This window comes from Colletotrichum karsti (assembly GCF_011947395.1).
Source record: "Colletotrichum karsti strain CkLH20 chromosome Unknown Scaffold20, whole genome shotgun sequence".
Lineage (NCBI taxonomy): Eukaryota > Fungi > Ascomycota > Sordariomycetes > Glomerellales > Glomerellaceae > Colletotrichum > Colletotrichum karsti.
The window spans coordinates 313,381-336,615 of NW_024065920.1; the positions used below are offsets into that span (position 1 = coordinate 313,381).

At 56.3% G+C, this 23,235-nt stretch overlaps 10 protein-coding genes across 10 annotated transcripts; 6 read left to right on the forward strand and 4 right to left on the reverse strand.

Moving 5' to 3' along the window:
• Window positions 1-557: 557 nt before the first annotated feature.
• On the reverse strand, window positions 558-2,446 carry CkaCkLH20_06685 (uncharacterized protein; the record flags this gene model as incomplete). Its single annotated transcript, XM_038889402.1, has 5 exons — window positions 558-641; window positions 953-1,474; window positions 1,522-1,747; window positions 1,797-2,086; window positions 2,141-2,446. The coding sequence occupies 5 exons, from the start codon at window positions 2,444-2,446 to the stop codon at window positions 558-560; spliced, it is 1,428 nt and encodes a 475-aa protein (XP_038745214.1).
• Window positions 2,447-2,828: 382 nt separating this feature from the next.
• CkaCkLH20_06686 (putative ribosomal L18ae protein family) lies at window positions 2,829-4,184 on the forward strand (the record flags this gene model as incomplete). Its single annotated transcript, XM_038889403.1, has 6 exons — window positions 2,829-2,899; window positions 2,974-3,019; window positions 3,080-3,083; window positions 3,540-3,724; window positions 3,787-3,963; window positions 4,026-4,184. 6 exons carry the CDS (start codon window positions 2,829-2,831, stop codon window positions 4,182-4,184), a joined length of 642 nt encoding a protein of 213 aa, XP_038745215.1.
• Window positions 4,185-4,865: 681 nt separating this feature from the next.
• Window positions 4,866-7,448, reverse strand: CkaCkLH20_06687 (uncharacterized protein; the record flags this gene model as incomplete). The annotated part of the gene is made up of 2 exons (XM_038889404.1): window positions 4,866-6,395; window positions 6,447-7,448. 2 exons carry the CDS (start codon window positions 7,446-7,448, stop codon window positions 4,866-4,868), a joined length of 2,532 nt encoding a protein of 843 aa, XP_038745216.1.
• A 940-nt stretch (window positions 7,449-8,388) lies between these two features.
• Window positions 8,389-9,066, forward strand: CkaCkLH20_06688 (acetyltransferase; the record flags this gene model as incomplete). Its single annotated transcript, XM_038889405.1, has 1 exon — window positions 8,389-9,066. One exon carries the CDS (start codon window positions 8,389-8,391, stop codon window positions 9,064-9,066), a length of 678 nt encoding a protein of 225 aa, XP_038745217.1.
• A 485-nt stretch (window positions 9,067-9,551) lies between these two features.
• CkaCkLH20_06689 (uncharacterized protein) lies at window positions 9,552-10,106 on the forward strand (the record flags this gene model as incomplete). The annotated part of the gene is made up of 2 exons (XM_038889406.1): window positions 9,552-9,621; window positions 9,688-10,106. The coding sequence occupies 2 exons, from the start codon at window positions 9,552-9,554 to the stop codon at window positions 10,104-10,106; spliced, it is 489 nt and encodes a 162-aa protein (XP_038745218.1).
• A 2,274-nt stretch (window positions 10,107-12,380) lies between these two features.
• On the forward strand, window positions 12,381-13,937 carry CkaCkLH20_06690 (uncharacterized protein; the record flags this gene model as incomplete). The annotated part of the gene is made up of 4 exons (XM_038889407.1): window positions 12,381-12,587; window positions 12,665-12,779; window positions 12,843-13,425; window positions 13,517-13,937. 4 exons carry the CDS (start codon window positions 12,381-12,383, stop codon window positions 13,935-13,937), a joined length of 1,326 nt encoding a protein of 441 aa, XP_038745219.1.
• Window positions 13,938-14,904: 967 nt separating this feature from the next.
• CkaCkLH20_06691 (uncharacterized protein) lies at window positions 14,905-15,585 on the forward strand (the record flags this gene model as incomplete). Its single annotated transcript, XM_038889408.1, has 1 exon — window positions 14,905-15,585. One exon carries the CDS (start codon window positions 14,905-14,907, stop codon window positions 15,583-15,585), a length of 681 nt encoding a protein of 226 aa, XP_038745220.1.
• A 490-nt stretch (window positions 15,586-16,075) lies between these two features.
• Window positions 16,076-16,660, reverse strand: CkaCkLH20_06692 (uncharacterized protein; the record flags this gene model as incomplete). Its single annotated transcript, XM_038889409.1, has 1 exon — window positions 16,076-16,660. The coding sequence occupies one exon, from the start codon at window positions 16,658-16,660 to the stop codon at window positions 16,076-16,078; it is 585 nt and encodes a 194-aa protein (XP_038745221.1).
• A 354-nt stretch (window positions 16,661-17,014) lies between these two features.
• Window positions 17,015-20,684, reverse strand: CkaCkLH20_06693 (putative class III aminotransferase; the record flags this gene model as incomplete). The annotated part of the gene is made up of 5 exons (XM_038889410.1): window positions 17,015-18,075; window positions 18,134-18,238; window positions 19,261-19,609; window positions 19,683-19,877; window positions 19,935-20,684. 5 exons carry the CDS (start codon window positions 20,682-20,684, stop codon window positions 17,015-17,017), a joined length of 2,460 nt encoding a protein of 819 aa, XP_038745222.1.
• Window positions 20,685-21,556: 872 nt separating this feature from the next.
• CkaCkLH20_06694 (amino acid permease) lies at window positions 21,557-23,212 on the forward strand (the record flags this gene model as incomplete). The annotated part of the gene is made up of 2 exons (XM_038889411.1): window positions 21,557-22,994; window positions 23,130-23,212. 2 exons carry the CDS (start codon window positions 21,557-21,559, stop codon window positions 23,210-23,212), a joined length of 1,521 nt encoding a protein of 506 aa, XP_038745223.1.
• Window positions 23,213-23,235: the final 23 nt, after the last annotated feature.

A 23,235-nucleotide genomic window follows, 5' to 3' on the forward strand; every position in this document is an offset into this window, starting at 1 on the left:
GCTTTGCTTTTTGACGTTTCTAGTGTCTGGACATCAAAACGAGGTACTGCTTTTTTTCTTTTTGGGGCTCGGGAGTGGATGCGGAGGTTGCGGCGTGCACGACGGGGAGGAAGTGACATAACCAAGATTCACGCTGGGCTGGGCTGGGGTTCTTGCTTGGTCACCATTGCAAATCGACACGGCTGGCTGCTTGGGACTCACTGTCGGATGGTAGGATGGAGTGTGACTCGTGCGGGATGAGGTTTGGGGGGCGCGGAGTCACGTCTGGGCCAAATAAGTTCCTGTGTTTGACGTGCCGAACGAGTGCACGGAGTTCAGATAGACTTTGCTGAGTATCCATGAGTATTCCCTCACCGAGAGGGATCCAATATGCAGGCCTCCTGTGCCATGACTGAGCCGCTAAGCCTGTTTACACCATGCCGAGACGGCCCTTCTGAACGCTTGCCAATGAGGGGAGCATACACGTCGCTGCTTTAGAAATGCACGACTGAGGTATATAGACGTATCTCGTCCTTCGGCCGGTAGGATTGTGATAGTCTCTAGTATCTACACCACCACTAGACCCCTGTTCCGGGGAAAGCCCCGTTCTTGGACAGGACAACGATGCCGCGCTCTCGGGCGATGTAGCCCTTCATGAGGTTCTGTGGTTCGCCGTGTCAGTGAATACGTAACTCAGGGCTGAAGACTATCTGCCAATGGGAAGGCTCTGATGGGGTTTATCATCGTGCATAGGTGCCTGGGGCACAGAACATCACCCGTGTGACCATGATGCCTTCTAGGCAGCCGGGCAGTGGCGAGGGATATAAAATGCCACGAAAGGCAGACCAATGCGCGTGAGAATTCTAGAACCCTTTTCCCGCCCGATGAGGCTCACCGAAAGCGACGTGTACAAACAGGCACTCATTGACGGATGACCCGACTCGCAGAGAATCAAGGAAATGATGCCACGTACCTTGTAAATCATGTTTGCCAGTAGGCACTCGACCTCATCCGGGTCGACAGTCTCCTGACTACCGAGACTGATCGCAGCTGCGAATTCGGCGACGGGGATTCTGGTCCGGCGGATGGGGTCGGCGCCCTCCTTGGCCTCCTCGAAGCCGCCGGCGATGAAGACTTTGCGGAGGAGGTTGCGCAGGGCGATGTCGCGGCCGCGCTCGAGGGTCAGGTAGATGCGGCGGCGGACGAACTCTTCCTCGCCCTCTTGAAGAGCCAGGTCGAAGTTGCGGAGGTCGCCTTTGCGGATGCAGCGGGCCAGGGGCATGAAGAGCTTCTGCAGCCGAGGGAAGGGCTCGAGGAGTTTGCTACTTGGCAGCGTGTGCGTTGTGAGGAGATGGCAAGGTATCAGATAAGTGAGAATTCTTCTGCAATGGATATTAGCGAGTAGTTGGTCAAAGAGGGCCTGGGTGACTCGCTCTTGATTGCTCTTTGCGTCCTTGTGGCACAGGGACCACGCTTCGGTGAGATGCTTTTCGGCCTGCAGCATGTTAGTCGGCATGGATAAACGAGGCAAATATGTCCTACCTCAACGTAGTTCTCTTCCAGGAAGAATAAGACACCCTCGTAGAACTTGAAGGTAACACGTTGTGACTTTGGGAAAGCCTCCAAGGGTGGCATGTCGCCACGATTTGTTGACAATGCCTTGAGAATCGTTCTGCTGAGACTGGCAGAGTTGAGCTTGAAGTATGTCTTGAAGAGGAGATTAATGATGTAGTAGATTGCCCATTTCCTTGAGTCTTCGAGAGGTGCTCTGTGAAGTGTTAGCAGTGAAGTTTTCATGGTGGGATTGACTGAAATACCGGTCACTCAAGCATAGTGTAAATATGCGCTTCAACTGCTGTTCGCAGTCACGGAGTTGTTTCTGCTTCTCCAAGTCTGGATCGAAGTCATCACCCAGCTCCATGGCGTTGGCACTAGCATCGCTGGTATTGCGCTCCTCGTCGGAGCTAATGGCGAAAAGCCGCAAGTGCTTGCCCGCCGTGTACAGGCACGGTATCGTCCAGGCTTCGAACCCATAGTTCGTGTACCCACGGATGAGGGCAGTTGTGACCTCTTTCCAAGCCTCATATACCTTGGTCCATGATGACGACTGGAGCCTGTGTTAGCTCGGACCATCTCATCGCGGCTCTTTTGAGAAGCTCACCCTACCTCCAGCACTGGAGTCGCCCTCCGCCTTGAGAATCTCGCCCACGGCTTTCCAGTAGGCCGAGTACACCTCAACCCAGCCAGTTGTCTCCTCGTAGTCGAGCTTGAATTTCTTAGACCCCGACGACCGACCCAGGAGCATGTACTTGACGTCGCCTTTGACTTCTTGGACGTTGGTGCTCAACCAAATAGAGCGAAGCTTGTCCGGCTTGTTGACAGGACTGAAAGGCTGGAGAGTTTGTGCGAGTGCATAACCCGATCTGGCCTTATAGGCATTCCGAAATTCCTCGAAGAGGCCCTCCATTGCTGTGGTCTCTTGTGCAGTGATGTGGTGGTGACTTCTCGGAGAGGTGAGGCGGGGTATCGAGGTGTCGAGGAAGAATCCAGTGATTGACTTGGTTCAGAGCCCGTTTAAAATGAGAATGGCCAGCGTTCAGATGAAGTGCATCTGATATCCGGCAGTGAGTGACCCTCTAAGATCGCCAGGGTGTGGTGTGTCGTCTCCTGGGTGATGGCCGGCTCTTCTGAGAGAAGATCGAACCACGCTGTGATTGGTCAAAAGAAGGCAACCACGACCGGGGCCAGAATGTCGCTGCCGTGAGGCAGCAAGGACTGTTTTGCCCCAATATTCAGGCATCAATCTACTCCCCACTGGCCTTGCCGAGATTTCAGGCGAGCAGCCACACCTGTACGCTGGAACGGGCAAGTGGGACCCACCAGCCACAGCCCTTACCCCACAAGGCCCGGCCGCGCTTAGGTTGGAGCACACAACATTTCTCAAGCACAAATTCTTTTTTTCCCTTTCCCTTTGAATCGGAACTGACCCTGCAGCAACCACCACGATATCGGATATTCGACCATCGGCCAGCTCTTCAAAGTAAGTGACCAGCACATTTCCAACAGCCGTGAGGATAATTGTTTTCTAACAGCCGCTCAGATGGGTAAGCAAAATGAAATCTCTTCTACCTCCCCTCGGAACCTGGATGCGAATGTGCGATGCCGACGAAACCTGCGAACCGACGACAAGAATTTTCGACACCCGTGATGCGAACCGACTTCGACGACAGCAGGCTGGAATCAATTGCTTGCCGAACTGCGCTCACGAGCCTTTGGGACCGTTGATGGGATCGCGTGACGTACCCCTCGTCATGGGCAAATTTTGTTGTTTGAATGGGTGATGTCGGTCTTTTGCCCTCATCTCGGTTTCCCATGTCGGGAGACGTCTGCTCTCTGACCGATACCGACTTGATTTGTTTCCAATCGACCGCACTGTCATCGTCGCACTACATCAACTACCAACTACGCATTCGGTCATCGCAAACGACATCGCACTTGGGTGGATGGGGGGGAATATTTGGCTCCAGATGGCACGCAGCAGCTAACAGCATCTGCTCCAGGTCGTCTCACGGAATACGAGGTCATCGGGCGCCACCTGCCCACCGAGTCCAACCCGACTCCTTCCCTGTACCGCATGACCATCTTCGCTCCCAACGTCACGGTTGCGAAGTCCCGTTACTGGTACTTCTTGCGCGGCCTGAAGAAGGTCAAGAAGGCCACCGGTGAGATCGTCAGCGTCAAGCAGGTATGTAGACTCGACTCCCGCTCGATCTTCAAAGACCCGTGACCTAACGCGTTTCCCTGCAGATCCACGAGAAGCACCCCCTCAAGGTCAAGAACTTCGGTATCTGGATCCGCTACGACTCCCGCTCCGGCACCCACAACATGTACAAGGAGTACCGTGAGATGTCCCGCACCGACGCCGTCGAGGCTCTCTACTCCGACATGGCCGCCCGCCACCGTGCCCGCTTCAGGTCCATCCACGTACGTCACGTGCCCTCCCGTTTCCGAAAATCCTCCAGACCGCTAACCCAACCCCCGAACAGATCCTCAAGGTCGTCGAGCTCGAGAAGGTCGAGGACGTCAAGCGCCCTTACATCCGCCAGCTCCTCACCAAGGACCTCTCTTTCCCCCTCCCCCACCGCGTCTCCAAGATCTCCAACCAGAAGATCTTCAGCGCGAAGCGCCCCACCACTTTCGCATAAATCATTGTGCGGCGTTGTTTCTCTGGTTTTCGACAAATGGAGGGGTGGGCTACTACTACTGGCAGGTGTTCACTAGGTCTCATGGAACTATTCACATTTGCTTTCTGAAGGCGGGGGCCAACACAAAAATGAAATGAAGAATCACAATTTTCGAGCATGGCCAAAAGTGGGAAAAGATCAAAAGAGAGTCCTCTGATAGACCCGGCGAATGACGATACCTGAGTACGAAGCTCGTGAATCATGACCTTGTTTATGAGAAAATGCCTTCGGTAGATCAGCTTGGACCGATACAGGCCGGCCTGGTGACGTCTCTTCGAGTTAGCCGGTTGGGGCTCCTGGTAGGTCAAGCTGTAGGTCAATTCAAGCCGGTGAACACCAAGACATCAGAAGTTTCGTAAGTGGTTGTCATGTGAAGTGAATTGTTCAACTAGCTGGTGATGAGTAGGCCGTAGTTGTTGGAGGATAGTGGTTGAATTATGTGCCGCCCTCGCCACAACGGCCCTTGATTCCCACTTCTTCGACTCTTCTCGCAGACACAATCGTAGGCAATCACGCTGCAGTGGCATCAACCAGTCCGAAATCATGAAGAACAAGGCTGAATTGGAGATCTCGCTCCCACGTCCCAAAAAGACTAATGATACACGTTACAATTACACAAATCATATCGTACACCACCGCCTCTCACCCGTCCCCAGGCGACCTTTCCGTGTTGGCGTCGTCCACGAACTCGTTCCACGTGCTCCAATCCCACGAGAACTCCCCGGCGTCCATCGGGAACCCGAAGTGGTTGATCAGATCCTGCGGGTGTTCCCACATGGGCGTGTTGCCGAACGGAGCCATGGGCGCGATGGACGCGTTGGCCCGCAGATCGTCCATGATGTTGGCCCCTCCTCCCAATCCGCCCCCGATGGGAGCACCTACGCCAACACCGACACCGGCACCGGGTCCGATACCGACGCCGACGCCGGTAGGCGCCGCAGGAGGCACCGCAGGAGGCACCGCAGGAGGCGCCATAGGTGGCGGCATTGCTTGGCGATTCTCGACAGCCTCAACATCGACGTCCATATCTCCCTCCCCGTCCTCATCCTCGTCATCCTCATCGTCATCCTCCTCTTCCTCTATCTTCCCGGCAGTGGGAGCTGGTCTCGGTCCCGGCGCCGGTCTGGCAGCCGCACCGCCTACCGCTCCAGCAGCACCAGCAGCAGCACTGCCCACGGGTCCGGCACCAATCTTCAAATCCCCCATCAGAGCATTCGCCCGCGCAGCCCTCGCCTTCCTGAGCAACTTCTTCAGCGGCCGCCAGAGCGTGCCCCTCCTCGTGTCCGCGATCCTCGCCCCCATCTCCGAGAAGTTCCTGTCCACCACCTTCCACGCCCGCTCCACCAGCTCCCCCCTCGTCTGCACGCACAGCTCCGCCAGCGCCACCGCGAGCGGATGCCACTGCACGTAGCTGTCGATCCACCACCCGAACCGCTCCCGGTACGTGCTCGTGCTGAACTCGACCAGCTCGATCGTGTTCACCGCCGTCCGCAGCATCGTCTCCCTCGCCACGCGCGGCTTCGCCGCCGCCGCCGCCGCCCGCGGCGTGAACGGGTACTGCGCCGACAGCCACATCTTCAGGATGATGATCCGCACCGTCACCGCCGCGTGGTTCGCCGGCAGGTGCGACGCGTCCTCCGCCTCGGCCGTTCCGCCACTGCCGCCGCCGCTGCCGTCCTTGGGTGTCGTCTTGGGCGGCGCCGTCCCGAACAGCGCCTCGAGCCTCTGCGCGTGGGCCATGATCTCGTCCTCGCTCGTCGTCGGCTCCGGGGTGCCGTCGTGGTCCAGCGCGAGCTGCGGGTGCCGGGGCCGGAGGTTGCCGAAGATGCCGGAGCTCATGGACGTGCAGAGGCAGAAGGTCATCTCGGTCGGGCCGGTCCTGTCCTCGAGCGGGGCGGTCGTGGAGGGGCCGAAGTCGCCGTCGTCGAGGTTGAAGGGGAGCCGGGTGTTGTAGGACTGGCGGGCGATGGCGGCGTCGGTGCCGCGGTCCTCGGCGGCGCGGATGTCGAGGACCACGATCATCCACCACAGCCGGCGGCGCATCTCGGCCTCGAAGGGCGGGAGCGGGGGCGAGACGCCGTCGCGGTGGAGGTGCAGGGCCTGGGCTAGGCGGACGACCAGCGGGATCAGGGCCCAGGTGGCGCGGGACGCGTTGTGGGTGCGGAGGAAGCACTGCCTTTGGTCAGGTTTTGATTTCGAATTCGAAAGGGTAGTTTGACTTACGACGTAGAATGTGAGCGCTTGGAGGGTTTTGATCTCGGTGCTGTTAAGGTAATCCGCCTTGTGAAGCGCCCTCTCGACGCCGTCCCTATATCGCTGAGCGAGAATACTCCTCTCCTCGCCTAGATTCTTCAAACATGCCGCATTAGATAGACTCGTAATAGCTCCAAAATACATCGAAAAGAACAACGCTTCCGTAGCATCGTCGATTCGTCTAGTGGACGAATTCGCAAAAGCCTCCAGCTCAGCCGACGTCGTCGGCCGATGCAGGACCTTGAACGCGGGATCGACATTCTCAAAAAAGACCCGGCACATATACAAAATGTGCTCGCGCGGGGGGTGCTTCAGCTCGTTGTCGGTGCTGCTCAGGACGCCGCTGCTCGAGATCAGCCCGGACAGCGCCGGCGGGGTGAGCCCCTTGTTGGTGGAGCTCTCGGGGCTCGTCGTGGGCGCCTCGTCCTCGGACGACTCGTCGCCGTCCGAGGGCTGGTCCAGCGCCTGCCTCATGCCCTCGACCTCCTGGCAGAGGTTCTCCCAGAACTCGGCGCTCATCAGATTCGCCGCCGGCGCGGGCTGGTCCCACCCCGGGGCGGCGGGCTCAGACGGCTCCGAGTCGCTGGGCGCCGCGGAGCTGCTCCTCCCGCGGGCGGCGGAGACCCGGGCGGCGGCGGCCGTCGCGGCGGCAACGGCCCCAGAGGAGGCGGCGGCGGCGGCGGCGCCATCTTTACTGTCGAGGTTTCCGGAGTCGACCTTTGAGACGATGCTCTCGAGGCGCGTGATGCGGTTGAGGAGCTCGCTCTGGCGGCCCTGGCGGGGCTTCCGGTTGCGCTTGCGCGAGGGGAAGACGCAGTCGAGGTCGGCGCGCTCACACTGCGTGCATCGCGGCTGGACCTTGTCGCACTTGATCTTGCGGTGCCTGCAGTTGGCGCAGCTGAGGGGTTGTTTGCCGCCTTGATCTGGTTGTTGGGGTTTGGCCGCCGATGAGCCTGATGCCGGTGGTGTCATCGTTTCTGAGGGCTTTGTGAGACGTGCTGACGTATGTGATGTGATGTGTGTGTGTGTGTGTGAGCGTGTCGCTAGTCGGGTCTGGTTTCGTAGTGAGCAGTTGAGTGAGATGGGTGTAGGTAGTAGTAGTAAGCCCGGGTGGTTTTGGCCCAAGGCATTGAGAGCAGGGGCTTATGCGGCGCCGATTTGACTGGACGAGAGGCCGTTGAAGATGAGCATCAATCCAGGACGCTCATGAAGAGGAAGATGTGTCGTTGAGATTTTCTTGGCGATGAGTTGGGAGATATGTGTGCAGGATTGCTGTGGCCTAGAAGAATGGAGATCGACTTGTTGCATTCGGCAATGGTCAAAATTCCTTAGACGGCCGAGATCTCCACTTCGAGAGCCGGTCGGGGAAAGCTTAAAGGTGTCTGTCTCGGAGACCCGATGTCTCTCCTCGCCCAGGGTCCGTATCCGTACCTCACTTGGATGATGTCCCAGGTTCCGGGTGAGTGGTGCGGTGCATGTGGGATTCCGGCCGGAGAGGACGCTCAGCTCGGAACGGGGTGAGAAGCAGGAGGGGTTTGGAGGAGAGAAGGGCAGTCGGGACAGTCATCAGGCCTGGTAGTCCCAGTCATATTGCGGAGCTGAGCCCCTCGTTTCATGGCTCGCGATGAGCGCTAGCAGTAAAGCGCGAAAATGCCGAAGGCCTCGCTATCTCAATCGTGCACTAAGGACTTACTCACTGATAGAAATTGACCCGAGAATGAGTCAATCTCGGCTGACTATAAAATCTTGGATAATCATAGACTGCATCTTCAAAGAGACTGAAACAAAGAAGTCTCACTATCCGGAAATCCGAGCAACAGCTTACCTCAGAACTCACCTGAATCGGGTTGCCCGTTGACTAGGACGAAAGACACGACTAGTGAACCAACGCCAAGAAAAAAGCCAGTTCATCATGGACGTCGAACCTCTAAGCTTCGCCACGGTCAAAACGACTCTGCCAACAATACCGCTACCACCACACGCCTCCCGGGAGCCCGTCGTCACGGAGCGACTAATACTGAGGCCCGTCTCCCCGGACGACCTGCAGGCTCTGCACGCGCTGCGCACTCAGCCCTCCGTGATGAAATGGTCAGCCGCGGGACGCATCGACGCCGATCTGGAAGAGACGCGGGCGAGGCTAGCGCAGGACCTACCGCCGCATGACGTTGGCAACTTCAACGTCTCCATCTGCCTGCGGTCGACGGGCCAGTGGATTGGCATCGGCGGGTGTAAAAAGCCCCGCGGCGAGCTGGGCTGGCCGGAAATCGGGTACATGCTCCTGGAGGACTTTTGGGGCAGCGGGTACGGCACGGAGTTTCTGCTGGCGTTTCTCGGGGCCTGGTGGTCTCTGCCCCGCTCCGAGTGTGAAATCAGCGTCGAGAAGGCGAGCGTCGTTGAGAGGAGCACCGTAGGGGACGATGATGTCGTCGTCGAAGAGCTTATCACGGCCGTGACGGCGGAGGATAACGGACCCAGCCAGAAAATGCTGCGGAAAATTGGGTTCGAAAAGTTCAAGGTGTGGGAGGAACAAGACGGAGAAAATCAGACGATCGTTCTCGTCGGGTACAGTATGCATCGGCCCAAGCAGTAATCAGCTTGGGGTGGTGTTCAGCTTATGACGTTGGGGATGCAGCCTGCCATCTTAAAACTTGGGATTGCAAGTTGTCCGAACAAGCCCGACTTTTCCGTCATCAGAACACCGGCCCGGGATGCTAATGACCGGTGGCCGATCAAGAGATTGAGGGTTCTGGGGCAAGATTAGGCAACCGCATGACCACCCTTTTAAAGCCGTCGAGCACTCGGCGGCGGGCGGCAACGGGACGGGAGACGCCTCGGACATTTTTTGTCGTCCGCGATTCTCCGGGTGTCGAGTCGGCGATGGTAACATCCGCGTGTCCATCGAATAGCTTGTATATAATGGATTGGGTTTCGGCCGGACCGCTGAATAGAGTATAGAGCCTAGAGCATTAAAATCATTCATCCAATATAAATCTCGTGAGAAAACGGGAGTCCCTATCATCAATAAGCCAGATTCATCTCAGCCACTTGGCAGCCACACACTGCCCCTACAGCAACATGTCGCAACTCGGCTTGGCCAACAACATCGCAACGGCGACTGGCATCCTTGGATGCGCGTGGTGGGCAGGTTCGTCATTTTACCTCTGAGCCTCTGATGATGCCGTTGAAAGTCATTTACTAAAATTTAGATCAGGCGCGGGACAGTCGTTGTCCATCTTTAGCATGTCGGCAGCCCTGGAAACCAGCGCAGAGCCCATTCACGCGCTGAAGCTGTGGCAAAATATCTTCTTGCGCGGCAAGTCACTGGGACCCAAGCTCGCCGGCGTTGCCTTCGTGTCGCTGGTCTACTCGGCTTATGACCGGTACAGCCACGGACTGGCGTGGAAGCCGTTCGTGGTTGCCGGGGCGCTAAGCATCGCCATCGTACCGTACACCTTTGTCTTCATGTCGACAACAAACGAGAAGCTTATGGCTGGTGCGCAAGGCGTCACGGCGTTGGGATGGTCCGAGACCAAGGAGCTGCTCACGAGGTGGCAGACGCTCAATTTTGTAAGGAGTTTTCTGTCAATTGCGGGAGCCGCTGTCGGGCTCTGGTACTCTGCATTCCAGTGAAAGTTGAGACGATGGAATTGTTGCAGGACATCGGCCGTCCCGTGTAGACAGGGGATGCTGGCGAGATCCATGTAGGATAAAGATAGTATTAGAAAGATGCCGATAGACGTTCGGCTGGCAGGCCATGCATCATAGGGTGGTTTCCAAAATACCATAAAGTCGGATAATGGTAGGGTTGGTACATGGCAGTAAGCGCAATGCACAGCACCGGGTCCTTGCAAGCCTCGTTCGTAACTTGACATCGTCGTCTGCTCACCGCCAGATTCGGCCGTCTCCAAAGCTTGGCTGCGACTGCATCATACACAGATGGCGCAACGATTGGGACGAGACGGGGGAAGACGCGGACGGGATCGCGGGGTGGCATCGGTGCTCAAGACAGTCAAGGCACCGCGGAGCAGCATCCGGTCGTCAGGCGCGTATCGAGAGCATGGGGCGAAAGTCGAAGCGCGCTCTGATGCCGTTGTGTACTTGGTGTGGTGATGGTTGCGTATTGATGGTGGTGGTGGTGGTGGTTGGGTTGAAGGTCGTGATGGGCAAAGTTTACACGTCTCCCAGGTTTAGGCTCACTGCTGGTGGCCTCTGCCGCAGTAGTTTCCAGGTAGTTCCTCGCGTCGTGTGGCTCCAAGTTCCAACCTGTCGGCTTAGTCGGGCTGCCTCTGCCTCTGCCTCTGTGTCTGGTGGGTGTGGGAGGGAATCCGGCGGCTGAGCGGCTGCCAGCCCCCGCAACAAGGCACATCGCAGCAGGTGGTCTCCAGCGAAGGGCTCATCTGGGCAGACTTTCAGGCTGCATCCCGGGTGGCCGGCTGGGCATCGGGGCTTTTGGACATCCATCGCCTTCGAATGGCATCGCTGGAGTAGAAAGAAGTAGGACCTGGGTCTGGCTGCCTTGGAATTCTCGAGGTTGCCCTGCCCTATCTCTTGTTGAAGGTTGTCGACGGGGAAAAAGATAGGATTGCCTGTCAGAAAATCCACTGTTCATCCCAACCTGACAGTGATGTACTGGGGAATCCGAGTCTCTGCATCGAGGATGGGACGTCCTGCATGCAAGTCAGAGGGGACAGCAGGGAGTTGAGGAACCGGTGAGAGTCAGCCCTGTGCAGCTGGAAGTGACATAACCGGAGGACGGACAGAGAGTCGGATGGAAAGGCGGAGAACGGGAGGAAGCATCTCGTGCTATCTCGTCGCATCGCATCGCATCGCATCGCATCGCAAATGTTGTGTCTGGGAATGTTTAGGTGGTGGAGGTACAACTTGGAAAGTACCTGGGTAAGGCAGGCAGGCAAGGCAAGGCAAGGCCGGGGTGCACGTGTCAGCCCCAGAACCAAACGTTTTCCCTGTTTGAGCTCTATTCTTACCTGCCACTGCCCTGTGTCCCTGTGTCCCTGTGTGGCCCCTGTCCCGACGGATACCCGTTCTTGGTCTCTGCCTGATGGCTGATGGACCTTCTCGATGTCCATCGTGTGCTGTTGCTGCTGCTGTTGCTGTTGCGTATTGACCCCTCCAACCTCCATCTTGGAGTTGCACAACCCGATTCTCACCTTTGCGGTAAACGTGCAGGTCCAGTGCAGGTGCAGGTACCCAGCCCGCCTGCGCTTGCAGTCCGAGTACTTCAGTTACATCATCAGCTCCTGCCAGCCCACCGCAGCTACCTTACCTATCAGCGACCAAAACATTCCGTCTCCCTCTCTCATCTCGTCCTTCCGTCTCTCACTTTTCGGACACACCTTTAATCGTTGCATCCACCCGCATGCGCATACTCAATACTCATACTCATCCTCGCCTGCTATCGCTCGCGCATGCGCATATTGTCAACGGCCTGCGCCTCCCACTCGCTCGCACACTTGACTCACTGGACTTACCTACCTACCTCAAGTTGGCCTCATCCCGCTGCTGCCTTACATCTCCCTCGTACGATGACCTTATTGCAGTCCGCATTTGAGGCGCAAATACTCTAGCTTCCCGTTATTAGTACACCTGATACCCTTAACTCTGGTCGCACTTCAACGACAGCCCGGCTTGTTCCTCCCTCCCGTCCTCCTCACCCAACGAGTCGATTCAACAACCTGTTCGCTCCAAAGCCACGCTCCTCTCGGTCGTGGGCTGTCTCCAGCTGGCCGCCCGCCATCGTTCGCCGCGCCAAACGCTGCTGCCGGCGCCGACTTGAAAAGCCATCACCGGTATATTTGGCTCCCTCGTCCGATCTCCGCACAGCATTCCTGGGGACCTTTTCCGTCCGCGAAAAACTGTTGATGTGGAAAGTCCGGCCGGCCCTGAATGGCGACAGCGACCACAGAGTCCGACTCGAAAGAGTCCACGGCTCAACCTCAACCTCAACCTCAACCTCAACCCCAGCCTCAGCCTCAGCCTAAACCAACTACTTCAGATCAAAAATCTCCAAAATTTTACGGTTATCTGATCAACCAGGACAAGCGTCCAACAGCCACCTTTGATGCTCTGCTGCGTGCCATCGGAAATCACATCGTACGTGCCGTCACATTCCCCATCCGCAGCGGCCTCTTTCCTCCACCCCGCTTTGACTTTGCGCTTCCGGTTCCCAGTCACTGACGTACCCCGCCAACCCAAAGATCACAGAAGTTGGCGACAAAGATGTCCAGGCCTTGACTCCTCAAAAGCTGGCTGCCTTCTACAGGGCTGTCGGCGGAAACTACGATGGTGAGTACACCATCTGCCCTTTGCGCGCAGCGCAGACATGTTATGCTGACGCGCCGTCATAAGCCCTCTTTATCGAGATGCCCCACCCCGCCATTTCTTACATATGGCAGGTCACCGGCTGCCAACACTCCATGCAACCCTCCGACAACGACTTTGACGCCCCTTCCGTCCCCGCCTTGACACAACGAGGTTTCGTACGATGGGAGATCATCGAAATTCTGCTCGACCCAGAGGAGCATGTTCCCTTCATTCAGTATGCCGTCAAGCACTGGAACTTGAAGCACCCGGAAACGAACGAGCCTTTCCCTCCAGACCTGCCAACTGAGGCCTTCCCTACCGAACCCGATCCTGAAATTTCCGCCTGGCACAAGAAATGCGCGGAGAAGCTTAGGAAAGCCGCCGCTCCCAAAGAAGATGCTGCCTCGCCCAAGACCGCAGCCCCGTCCCCAAATTGGCCGCCAAATAGAGATGAGCCCAGGGTGAAGGCTGCGTACGTACACGTTCGCAACCCCTACCCGAAGCCGTCACCGCCTCCCCGCGGTCCTCAACCCGACTACTTTGCAAGCCCCGGCCGCCCGGTAGCTTACAACCATGTACAAGGCCACGGCGGACGTTATCCTCCGACGCGGTTGAACATCCCGGCTCGGTCCCCCGAGCAAGATCGATACCGGGGCCCCAACTCACCACCCGATCACAGGCGCCGGAGCTTTTCCGATTATCCATCACCTTCCGCAGAGCCTATGCATGCATCGGAGCACCTTCACCCCAATAGGCCGCCTGTACAACCACGCCGGCACAGCCAACCTCGTCACTACTCATCGTCTTCGTCAGACTCGGATGACCCAGGGAGCCCCAGATCCAAGCGCAGACCCCATACGCACCATTCCAATGAGCCACCTCCGCCAGGCTTCAGGCGCGTACCTCCTCCTGCGCCTGCGCCTGCTCCAGTCCCACCTCTTGGGGCTCGTTTACATCGTACAGAGCTTCGACCTGACGATCCGCGCCGTCGTAGCATCCCCATTGTTGAGAAAATCAGCGAAAAGGTCGCATCCATCCTCCCAACCGGGCGATCACCAGACCGTCAACGGAGTACCTCGGGTCGCCGCAGCGATCCATCATCACGCCGTAGCCGCGAGCACCTGCCTACGTCAAAACTGAACCGCAGTTGGCCTGATCATATCCCTCCGGATGGTTCTGAAGCTTCAGATTCCGAAGAGGAAGGTCGCCGGCGTCATCTGATGAGAAAACGCAAGGAAATGGAAGAGAGGGAGCTTAGGGAGAGAGAAAGAGAGAGGGAAAGGAGGGAAAGAGACCGTGGCAGAGACAAGGACCGCCGGCGCGACAGAGAAAGAGATAGAGATCTCGAGCGCGACAGAGAACGCGACCGCGAACGCGTGGTAGACTGGGAAAGAGAAGAAGACCGCGACGCTCGAAAGCGGCGAGAACGGGCGCACCTGGTGCGACCCGACAACACACGCCGGACCAGCAGCCACGCTGATGTAGACCGCATGCGTGAACGGGCAGAGCCTCCATGGGATCCTCGCGACCGCGAGCCCCGGGATGACAGAAAGAGATGGAAAGAACCACGTGGTGCGAGCCCCACGATTTCTGGCGTTGGGGGACGACAATACCCAACCAAACAGGCTTGGGATTGAATGAACATTTGATTTAAGCAGGCGATTTAGAGCGGTTTGGTGGATTCGAGTTGGATATAGGGCTGGGATATCATGAGATTTACGTTTCAATTTCTGTATAACATGCCTACCCCCTCACAACCGAAAGTCGGATGAGCACATTCATATTTTAGCATGAGTTCTTCAGAGTTGTGACGAAGGCAGTCTGAGCTGACTATTTTGAGGCATGGATATCTGGAAGCATTTTCAGCCAAGCGGAACAGGGACGTAAATACTTTCCACATCACCACATCGCTCCTTCCTCTTGTAGTGACATGGTCCTCCGCCGCGCCTTCCAGATTCCGTGCAAAAAATCTACACGTATGGCATCTTCACCACCAACGTCCGCTCCCTCCCATCTCCCTCACACACCATTCTCATCTCCGTCTAATCCCATTCCCGGCCTCAGCCTCAGCATTGATACTGTACCTGTACCTCACCTAACACACATCATGTGCAAGAATCTCTACATACATTTCACCCTCTGCGGGTGCCACCTCCTAGTTCAAGACTACCGCTGCAGGTGTTCATCCACCCAACCGAAGAGCCGCGTCTACGAAAAACTGGCGCAATGCGACTACCACCACTCTTGGTACCGTCGCCGCTGGCGCAAAAAGCCATCCTACTCGGAGTATCTTAGCTGGGTCAAGATGCTCAGAGGCTCATCGCCCCACGAGGAGGAGAGCCGCAAAGACGACGACGGGGGCGCTGAAGAGCAAAAGTCAAAGACGATGAACAGAAAACGAACAATCCCGAGCTCGTCCGAGGACGAATCGGCCGCCGTCAGGACAAAACGGCAGCGCAGAGACAACAGCGGTAGCAAAGACACCGCCGACAAGCACCATAAAGACGGAGACGCGGAGACGAGTTCGGACGCGGAGACGAGTTCAGACGCGGAGACGAGTTCGGACACGGTCAACGCCCTATTCGAGAGAGGATCCGCCGCCAGCCGACGAGCGGAGAGATGGAGCAGAGCTTTTGAAGTAAGGGTTCTTGACAGCGACCAGCACAGCGACGAGTTTGCGCTTTCGGATGTCGTCGACGCAGTGGTGAGGTTTTCTCGGCGGCCGGGTGACGAGGGCTACTCGTGGTCGGATGAGTGCGGCGAGTATGGGTTACTCGACGTTGATTGAACTCGGCAAGTATCATTCGGTATCTCGGAAGGGTATGGCTTTCGTATTGGAATTGCTGTTTTGGAAGTCTCAGTCTTATGTTGTGTTGAACAGCGAGGAGTCTTCGGGCTTGAACCAGCGCAGAAGCAGGTTTATGTAGTAAAAATTCACTTATATTGACAGCGTTCGACTGTGTGACATACCTACAGCTGCTGGTAGCATAACAAGTATGGTTATATTGATTACAGCCCGAAAGTAGTTGTTTTCAACAACGATACCCCCAGCGACGATAACGATGCCAGACATAGGCTAGAAGAAAGCAAAATGTATGGTCAACCTTGACGCTTAATACACTTAAGTAGTTTTTATATGTTCTGAGTTTCTTTACAGGGGCTACATATAGCTTGGACCGCATAGAACTAGGAATCCATGGTCATTTCACCAGATGGGGTTCACTTCAATATGAGTCAACTTCAATTCGATTCTCTCTTAAAAAGACAAGCCGTCTTCATCAGCGCACAAACTGGTCAGCAAACGCCGCCCCCAGCCCGACCTCCTCGTAATGCTTCCTGGCCTTGTCGAGCTTACTGAACACATCCTCCACACCGACAGGCACCCCGTCCGGATCAACATAGATATACGCCCCCGTCACATGGAACATGGTGACCATCTCCCCGACGTCCTCCGGCACCTCGAGCGTGTGGATATCGCCGGGCGGCTCGTACGCGTAGCCCCCCTCGGTGGCCCACCACAGGTGCTCGAGGTAGTGCCACCGGCCCTTTAGGACCGTCGCGTGCACGGCGCCGGCGTGGCGGTGGCGCGAGAGGATGCCGGAGCGGCGCACGCGGAGGATGTTGACGAAGTAGCCCCCCGAGACCGAGAACAGGAGCGGTCGGAACCAGACCCCGGGCGCCTGCGGGACCCAGAGGCGTTCGTCGCATTCGATGTCGAATATGCCCGGGATGACGAGGTCGTCTGGGACCGCGGGGAGGCGGGGGCCGCGGTAGGGTACGGCGGCTTGGTCGAGGCGGGGTTCTGCCTTTGGGTCTGAGGCGGGTGTCGTTGGCAGGGTGTGCGTGACTGTTTCCGTGGACATGTTGGGTTGAAGACTGGTTTTGGGGATGTTGAATTCGAGGAAATGGTGGTTGAAGTAGAATGACTTGGAGAAGTGTGTTGTTCAGTACGAGAGAAAGGCTGCCTATATCGCGTGCTTCACGCAATAAATATCAGTCAAAACTGCGTGAGATGGTCTTGTTGAGCTGTACTCCATCTGAGAGCACCATGTTACAAAGCTCAATGCCTGTCCATCTCTGCCCGGCGCTAACGGCGGCATACACCCATATCCAAGATCCTCGAATCCCATCGGGTTTATCTCGGACAGGCAAGGTTACACCTCTTCATCTCCTCGACTTTTGTGCGGCATTATGAGATTTACATGAATGTCGGCGCGTCAGGTAATAGCCAGCTTCCACCCCCGATGCTTGACGACATCCAGCCAGTCAACCCGGTCCCGGCCAGCACTCCGCGACCCAGAGACCCGCAACCTCCACACCTCGTCGAGGACATCAACGCAAGCCTCGACGTTCCGGAACTTACGCAACCCCACAATCGTCCCAAGTCGGTCTCGGATGGCCTCGACGTGAGCCGTGGCCCGCGCTTCCCCGCCCGCGATGAACAGCGGGAAGACAAGCGTGCACTCGGCCAGGCAACCCTCGGGCATGTCCTCGGCGAGGTGGCAGATCCTGTCAACGCACCCCTGGATCTTCGCCTCCAGAACGTCGGAATAGCCGGGGACGTGCCGACGGATCGTGCGGTACAGGTAGACGAGTGCCGCGTGACGGTAGGCCTCGCCCAGTTGAGTCAGGTATGGCGAGCCTTCATCTTCTGAGGGACAGCCCCAAGCGAGGATTTCGCTCTCGAGAACCCGAGCGCGGTCTGAGAAGGATGGTTGAGTGGGATCTCCGCCAGATGCCTGCCCGGCCTCGACGAAATCAGCGTTGAGAGCACTAGTCTCCGATATCAGGAACAGCACCCGCGAAGCGAACCCAAAGTACGGATCCGCAAAGGAGTCGTCCTCCGACATCCAATAATCTCCGAGCAGAAACGGTCGACAGTCCATGGAGACGCTCATTAGCACGTCATGATAGGCAAAGTTCCGAAGAAGCCACTTGCCCTCGGGAGACGACAGACACGTGGCCTCCGTCCCGGGGTCTAGGGTCTGGCTACACGGTTCGGCTTTCAGGGCGGCTGCGGCACCCGCGAGATGATGATACCAGATGTCTGTCGGGTCCGATATCGACTCCATCGAGCACAGGACCATGGTCACGGCGAGACACATTTCCGGCGATAGCTCGGAGTCCCGCATCGCCGCGTTGAGCTTGTTCAAGGCCAGGCCCCGGTGTTGCAGGGCTACGTCTTTGAAATCGTGAGACCGTAATGCCAAGTGCGAAGATGCCGACGCTGCGAGGGCGTACATGAGAGGTTGGCACTCGAAGGCCATCGGCATGAGAACTAGTATTACATGTCAGGGATGGAAACGTCGACCCCACAGCCGATCAGGCTCACGAACCTGATAGGAAGCAGTTGTTCTCTAGATTCGTCGTGAGAAGAAATGCCAGAGTAACCGTGTAATAGCGCAGCATGGATCGCCTGCTGGCGACCAAATTGGCGGGCTCTGCATCACCGGGATTACCAGCTGAGACAAAGTCCAAAGGCTTGCATAATTGGGCGATGCGGACAACCTCTTTGTGTGAACGACAAAGACAAATGACAGAGTTCTCTGCGTCGGTCCTCCCCGGGTTTTCGGGGGACAGGGAGGAGGGGGAAGAGGGTTTGAGCGGTCGTGGAGTCTCTCTCTTGCAGATCAGATTCAGACGTGAGCAGTGCCCGCATATCGGGTATGCCTGGTCACATTTCTTCTTCCTTGCATTTGTGAGCCGTGGCTGATCACGAAGTGAGGCATGATGGGTTCTTACCTCTGTCGGCATGTCACGCACCCGCGTCTTTGGCGCGTGTATCCACCTTTCTTGGACCCCGGTCTCATGGTGATGAGCGAGTTAACGGTTTTGCTGTATGAACAGTCAGGCGAAACAACGATTTGTTGATGAAATTTGGGGATACTCGGCGCTATGGGCGGTCGTGATGCGGGAGAGTTTGGTTGAAGAGGGTCGACGAGGGCGTTGTACGTGCTGATAAGGAGTTGAGGTACGGCGCCAACGGCGGGGTGGGTACGACCGGAGCCAAGTTGGGAACTCAGGGGTATGCCGGCTCTCATGTAAGTAGTCGACACAAGACAGATGCGCCTTAGAACCGAACCCCAATAGACAGTTCTCTATCAGAAATCGCCCAAATTGATGCAGTCGGTTGAGGGGCAACTTGTCATTGGTGCTGTGTGACAAAACTTTTGTCGCCTACTTGCGTCTACGTTGTGGATGATGCTTGTGTGCACGTAGATTGTTTCATTCCATTCACGTAATTCATCACATAATGTAGTCTCGGGCTGGTAAGTCGACCCATCAAAAGAAGACATTTAGCGACAACATGAAATATGTCATTTCAGGAGCTTGGCTTATTGTTGCTACCTATATTGGTGCCGATGCTATGGAAACTACAGTCGTGGCTGGTCAGGCTCGAAAAAGTCCCGACTAACATCTTGAACTGCATTCTTCAGGATGTCAACCATTCGCCGCAACTCACCCTCAGTCACAACATACGGCGGCGACATGATTACATGCTCCACGTGAACCTCCCCAGTCGTCCCCAAGTTCCCCAGAATGTTTAGCCCCAGCGCCAACGCCCGGTCGACCACCCGCTTGCAGAACTGGGCCTCTGGAGAGAAGGGTATCTTCTTTTCCTTGTCCTTCATGAACTCGACGGCCCAGAACAGACCGCGTCCCCGGATATCCGCCACTGGTCGAAGTGGACCAAGCTCGGCGTTCAGAAGTCTCTCCAATACAGCTCCCATGTCGGCCACATTTTGAAGCAGATTCTCGTCCCGTATGATTCGTTGAACTTCGATCGCTGAAGCACATGCTACAGGATGTGCCTTGGATGGCGCATTTCAAGGTCAGTTAACGCTTCAAGTGAAGATACAAAGGAGAGACGCTAGAGAAGCTCACCTGGAAGGTGTGGCCGTGGGCCAATCCGCCTGAGCCTGAAGCCAGAGCTTCGAAGACCTTGTCACGGAGAAAGACGCCCGACAGGGGAATGAATCCTCCGCCGAGGGCTTTACCAACAGTCTGGATGTCTGGGCCTGAGATTCTCTCTTGCTCCCAAGCATGCATCGTGCCTGTCTTACCCATACCGCACATGATCTATGTCCAAATCTCGTTAATGCCCAATCTACTGAAGATGATCGGATTCACACACACCTCGTCTAAGATGAGCAGTATATCGTACTTGTCACAGATCTCCCGTACAGCCTTGAAGTAGCCCGGCACTGCGGGCAAACAACCAAGCGTAGTCCCGCTAACGGTCTCCGCGATGAACGCAGCTACGTTCTCGGGGCCGACGCGAAGGACCTGGTTTTCGAGCTGATCTGCGAGACGGAGCACGTACTCTTCATCGGTCTCCCCATCGCCCTTGAGACGATAGGCGTAGCACGGGTCCACGAAGCTAACATTGTTCGAAAGCCAGTCCCCGTACAATGCCCTGCGTGACGAGTGCCCAGAGACGCAGAGAGCACCGATGGTGTTTCCGTGGTAGCTCTGTTTCCGCGCAATGAAGTGTGTCTTTTGGGGCAGGCCCCTTTCGTGCCAGTACTGCGTGGCGAGTTTGATGGCGGCATCGGTTGCCTCGCTGCCAGAGTTGACGAAGATGGCTTTCGACAGGCCGCCTGGCCGGCTTTCGAGGAGAAGAGAGGCCAGTTTCTCGGTTGCGTCGCAGGTGAACTGGGCACCGGAGTAGAGGTAGGCTAGCTGGCGTATTTGCTTAGAGATCGCTTCGGCGACTTCGTCGCGCCCGTGGCCCAGACAGGAAACCGCCGGGCCGGCGGAGGCATCGAGAACCTCGCGTCCCGAGTCGAGGAAGAGGGTTACCCCGGAGGCCGAGACCACTCTCTCTGGACGTCCGGAAAAGGTACGGTGTAAGATGTTAGAGTCCGTAACAAAGGGATGAGCCATGTTGCAAAGTTGCCTCGTTGTGATCTCGAGGTTTGTCTGTTTGATAAACGCGGTCGATATAGAAGGATAAGAAGACGGTGCCACATTAAAGACCTCACAGACTTTGTGAACTTTGTTATTTGTGCCAATGTACGATTTCCTTAGATGACTCTATTAATCTGAAAGAGACCGCCGACCACCATGGTTGAGTAATAATACTGATGCAACCTGGGAACTGCTTATCACAACTGTAACAGCTTAGGTCGAGGACCCCTGCGCAGCCGCCGTTGGCGCCCACCAATCCTCGATTTGATATATGCTGATATGTAATCTCCATCATGGAAAGAATGGAGATATATCGGGATTGTCGTCAGCTCGGGGTTCGGATGTATGAAGTTTAGATTCGTTCATTCTCGGATGCCGGTATGCAAGCTAGGCTGGCATCAAAGGAAGTGAGATTTCCCCCGCGATCTTGGACTCCGGATGTTTTGAATTCGAGTCATGGGAAGCGTATCAATGGTAAGTCGGGGTAGTTCGAGCAATTCACACAAGTCAATCCCAGTCGTTCCGCCTATCATTTGATTTAGAGGAACGAAGAGGGAGCTGTAGTTGATGGCGGTTGACGTTTTGGACTTAGCTCGTGATCCAATGACGAAGTCATCTTTTGGTTTATGTCAGTCTTGACCTGCACCTTATCTGCACACTCCCGGAAGGCATACTCGCAAGACATGATTTAAGGCCATCATCCCACCGACTGAACCTTCAACTCCTGATGTCACAACTGCCCGACGCCCTGAGAGCTTCATTTTGTACGCCTACTCATCGATTCCTACTCTTCCTGTCACCCAGTAGTCTCCTATCTTCCTACATTCATCTCTACTCATCCGCAAACGATGGCAACGACATTGGGGGTGGACACCCTCAAGACTCCCAATGACAACAGTGCCTCACAGCCCGAGAAACGCGAAGATGAGCCTGGCGATGCGGAGAGCATCCAAGATGGCGCCCAGGAGCAAGAGAGAACCGAGGCAACCCATCGCGGGTTCAAACCCCGTCATTCACAAATGATCGCCATCGGCGGCGCTATCGGGACCTCTCTTTTCCTGGGCACAGCCCAAGTCCTACGTGTTGGTGGCCCGGCATTCCTCTTGGTCTCGTACGGCGTCCTTTCTATATTGGTCTACGGCATTGTGACCGGCATCGCAGAGGTGGCAACCTATCTGCCCGTACCCGGAGGAACCATGAGCTACTATGGAAACAAATACGTCTCCCGCAGCCTCGGCTTTGCCATGGGTTATCTCTACTGGTACTCTCTCGGGATCTTAGTGCCCTATGAGCTTGTTGCCTCGACGCTCTTGATCGGCTATTGGAATTCCCCCGTCAACCCAGCCATTTGGATCACTGTTATTCTTGTTATCATCGTCCTGCTCAACTTGCTTCCGGTCCGCTTCTTCGGGGAAGCCGAATTCTGGAGTGCAGGGATGAAGGTCATTCTGATTCTCGGCCTCATCTTCCTCTCGATTGTCCTATTTTTTGGAGGAGGCCCGAACCATGACAGACTCGGGTTCCGGTATTGGAAAGATCCCGGCCCCGTCAACACCTATATCGAAGAAGGAGACGCTGGTCGCTTTATTGCTCTGCTGCAGTCCTTCATCTTGGCGTCATTCGCCTTCGTCCTGTGCCCGGAGCAGCTCATCGTCACAGCCGGGGAGATGCAGTCTCCGAGACTAAACTTACCACGAGCCGCGAGACGTTACATCTGGCGTCTAATCATCCTCTTCATGCCGACCATCATCGGGATCGGAGTCGTCTGTCCCTCGAACGATCCGAGACTGAGCGTTTCCGGAACCGCCAGCTCGCCTTTCGTCATCGCAATCCGAAACGCCGGTATACCCGTGTTGGACAGCATCGTCAACGCGTTGATCCTCCTCTCGGCGTGTACCGCAGGGAACGCGTTCTTGTATTCTACGTCGAGAAACCTCTACTCCCTCGCGATCGCCGGCAACGCTCCGGCCGTGTTCAAGAGATGCAACAACTATGGTTTACCTTACTTCGCCGTCGCCGCCAGCGCCGCTTTCAGCCCCCTCGCATATCTCAGCCTGTCAAACACCAGTCTCACTGTGTTCAACTGGCTCATCAACATCACCAACTCGGCCGGCTTCATTAGCTGGATCTGCTGTGGGGTGATTTACTTCAGGTATCAGAAGGCAATCCAGTTCCACGGAATTGAATCGCCATATCGGTCACGCGTACAACCTTGGGGCATGTGGGCGGGCACTATTGGTGCTGTTTTCTTGATGCTCATCAATGGCTTTCAGATGTTCCTCCCAGGTCAGTGGTCGGTGGGGGGCTTTTTGACCGCCTACATTAGTATTCCAGTGTTCTCGGCGATATACGTGGGCCATCGAATTTGTTGTCGTCAAGATAGTTGGTTGAGAGAACCTGGTGATATTGACATGACTGAAGGTTTGGACGAGGTCCTGGCTGCAGAGCTTCCGACTCCGGCCCGGGGAAATATTTCCAGATTTCTACACGCGTTGATCGAATAACTAGTTATTCGTCAGCTTCTAGT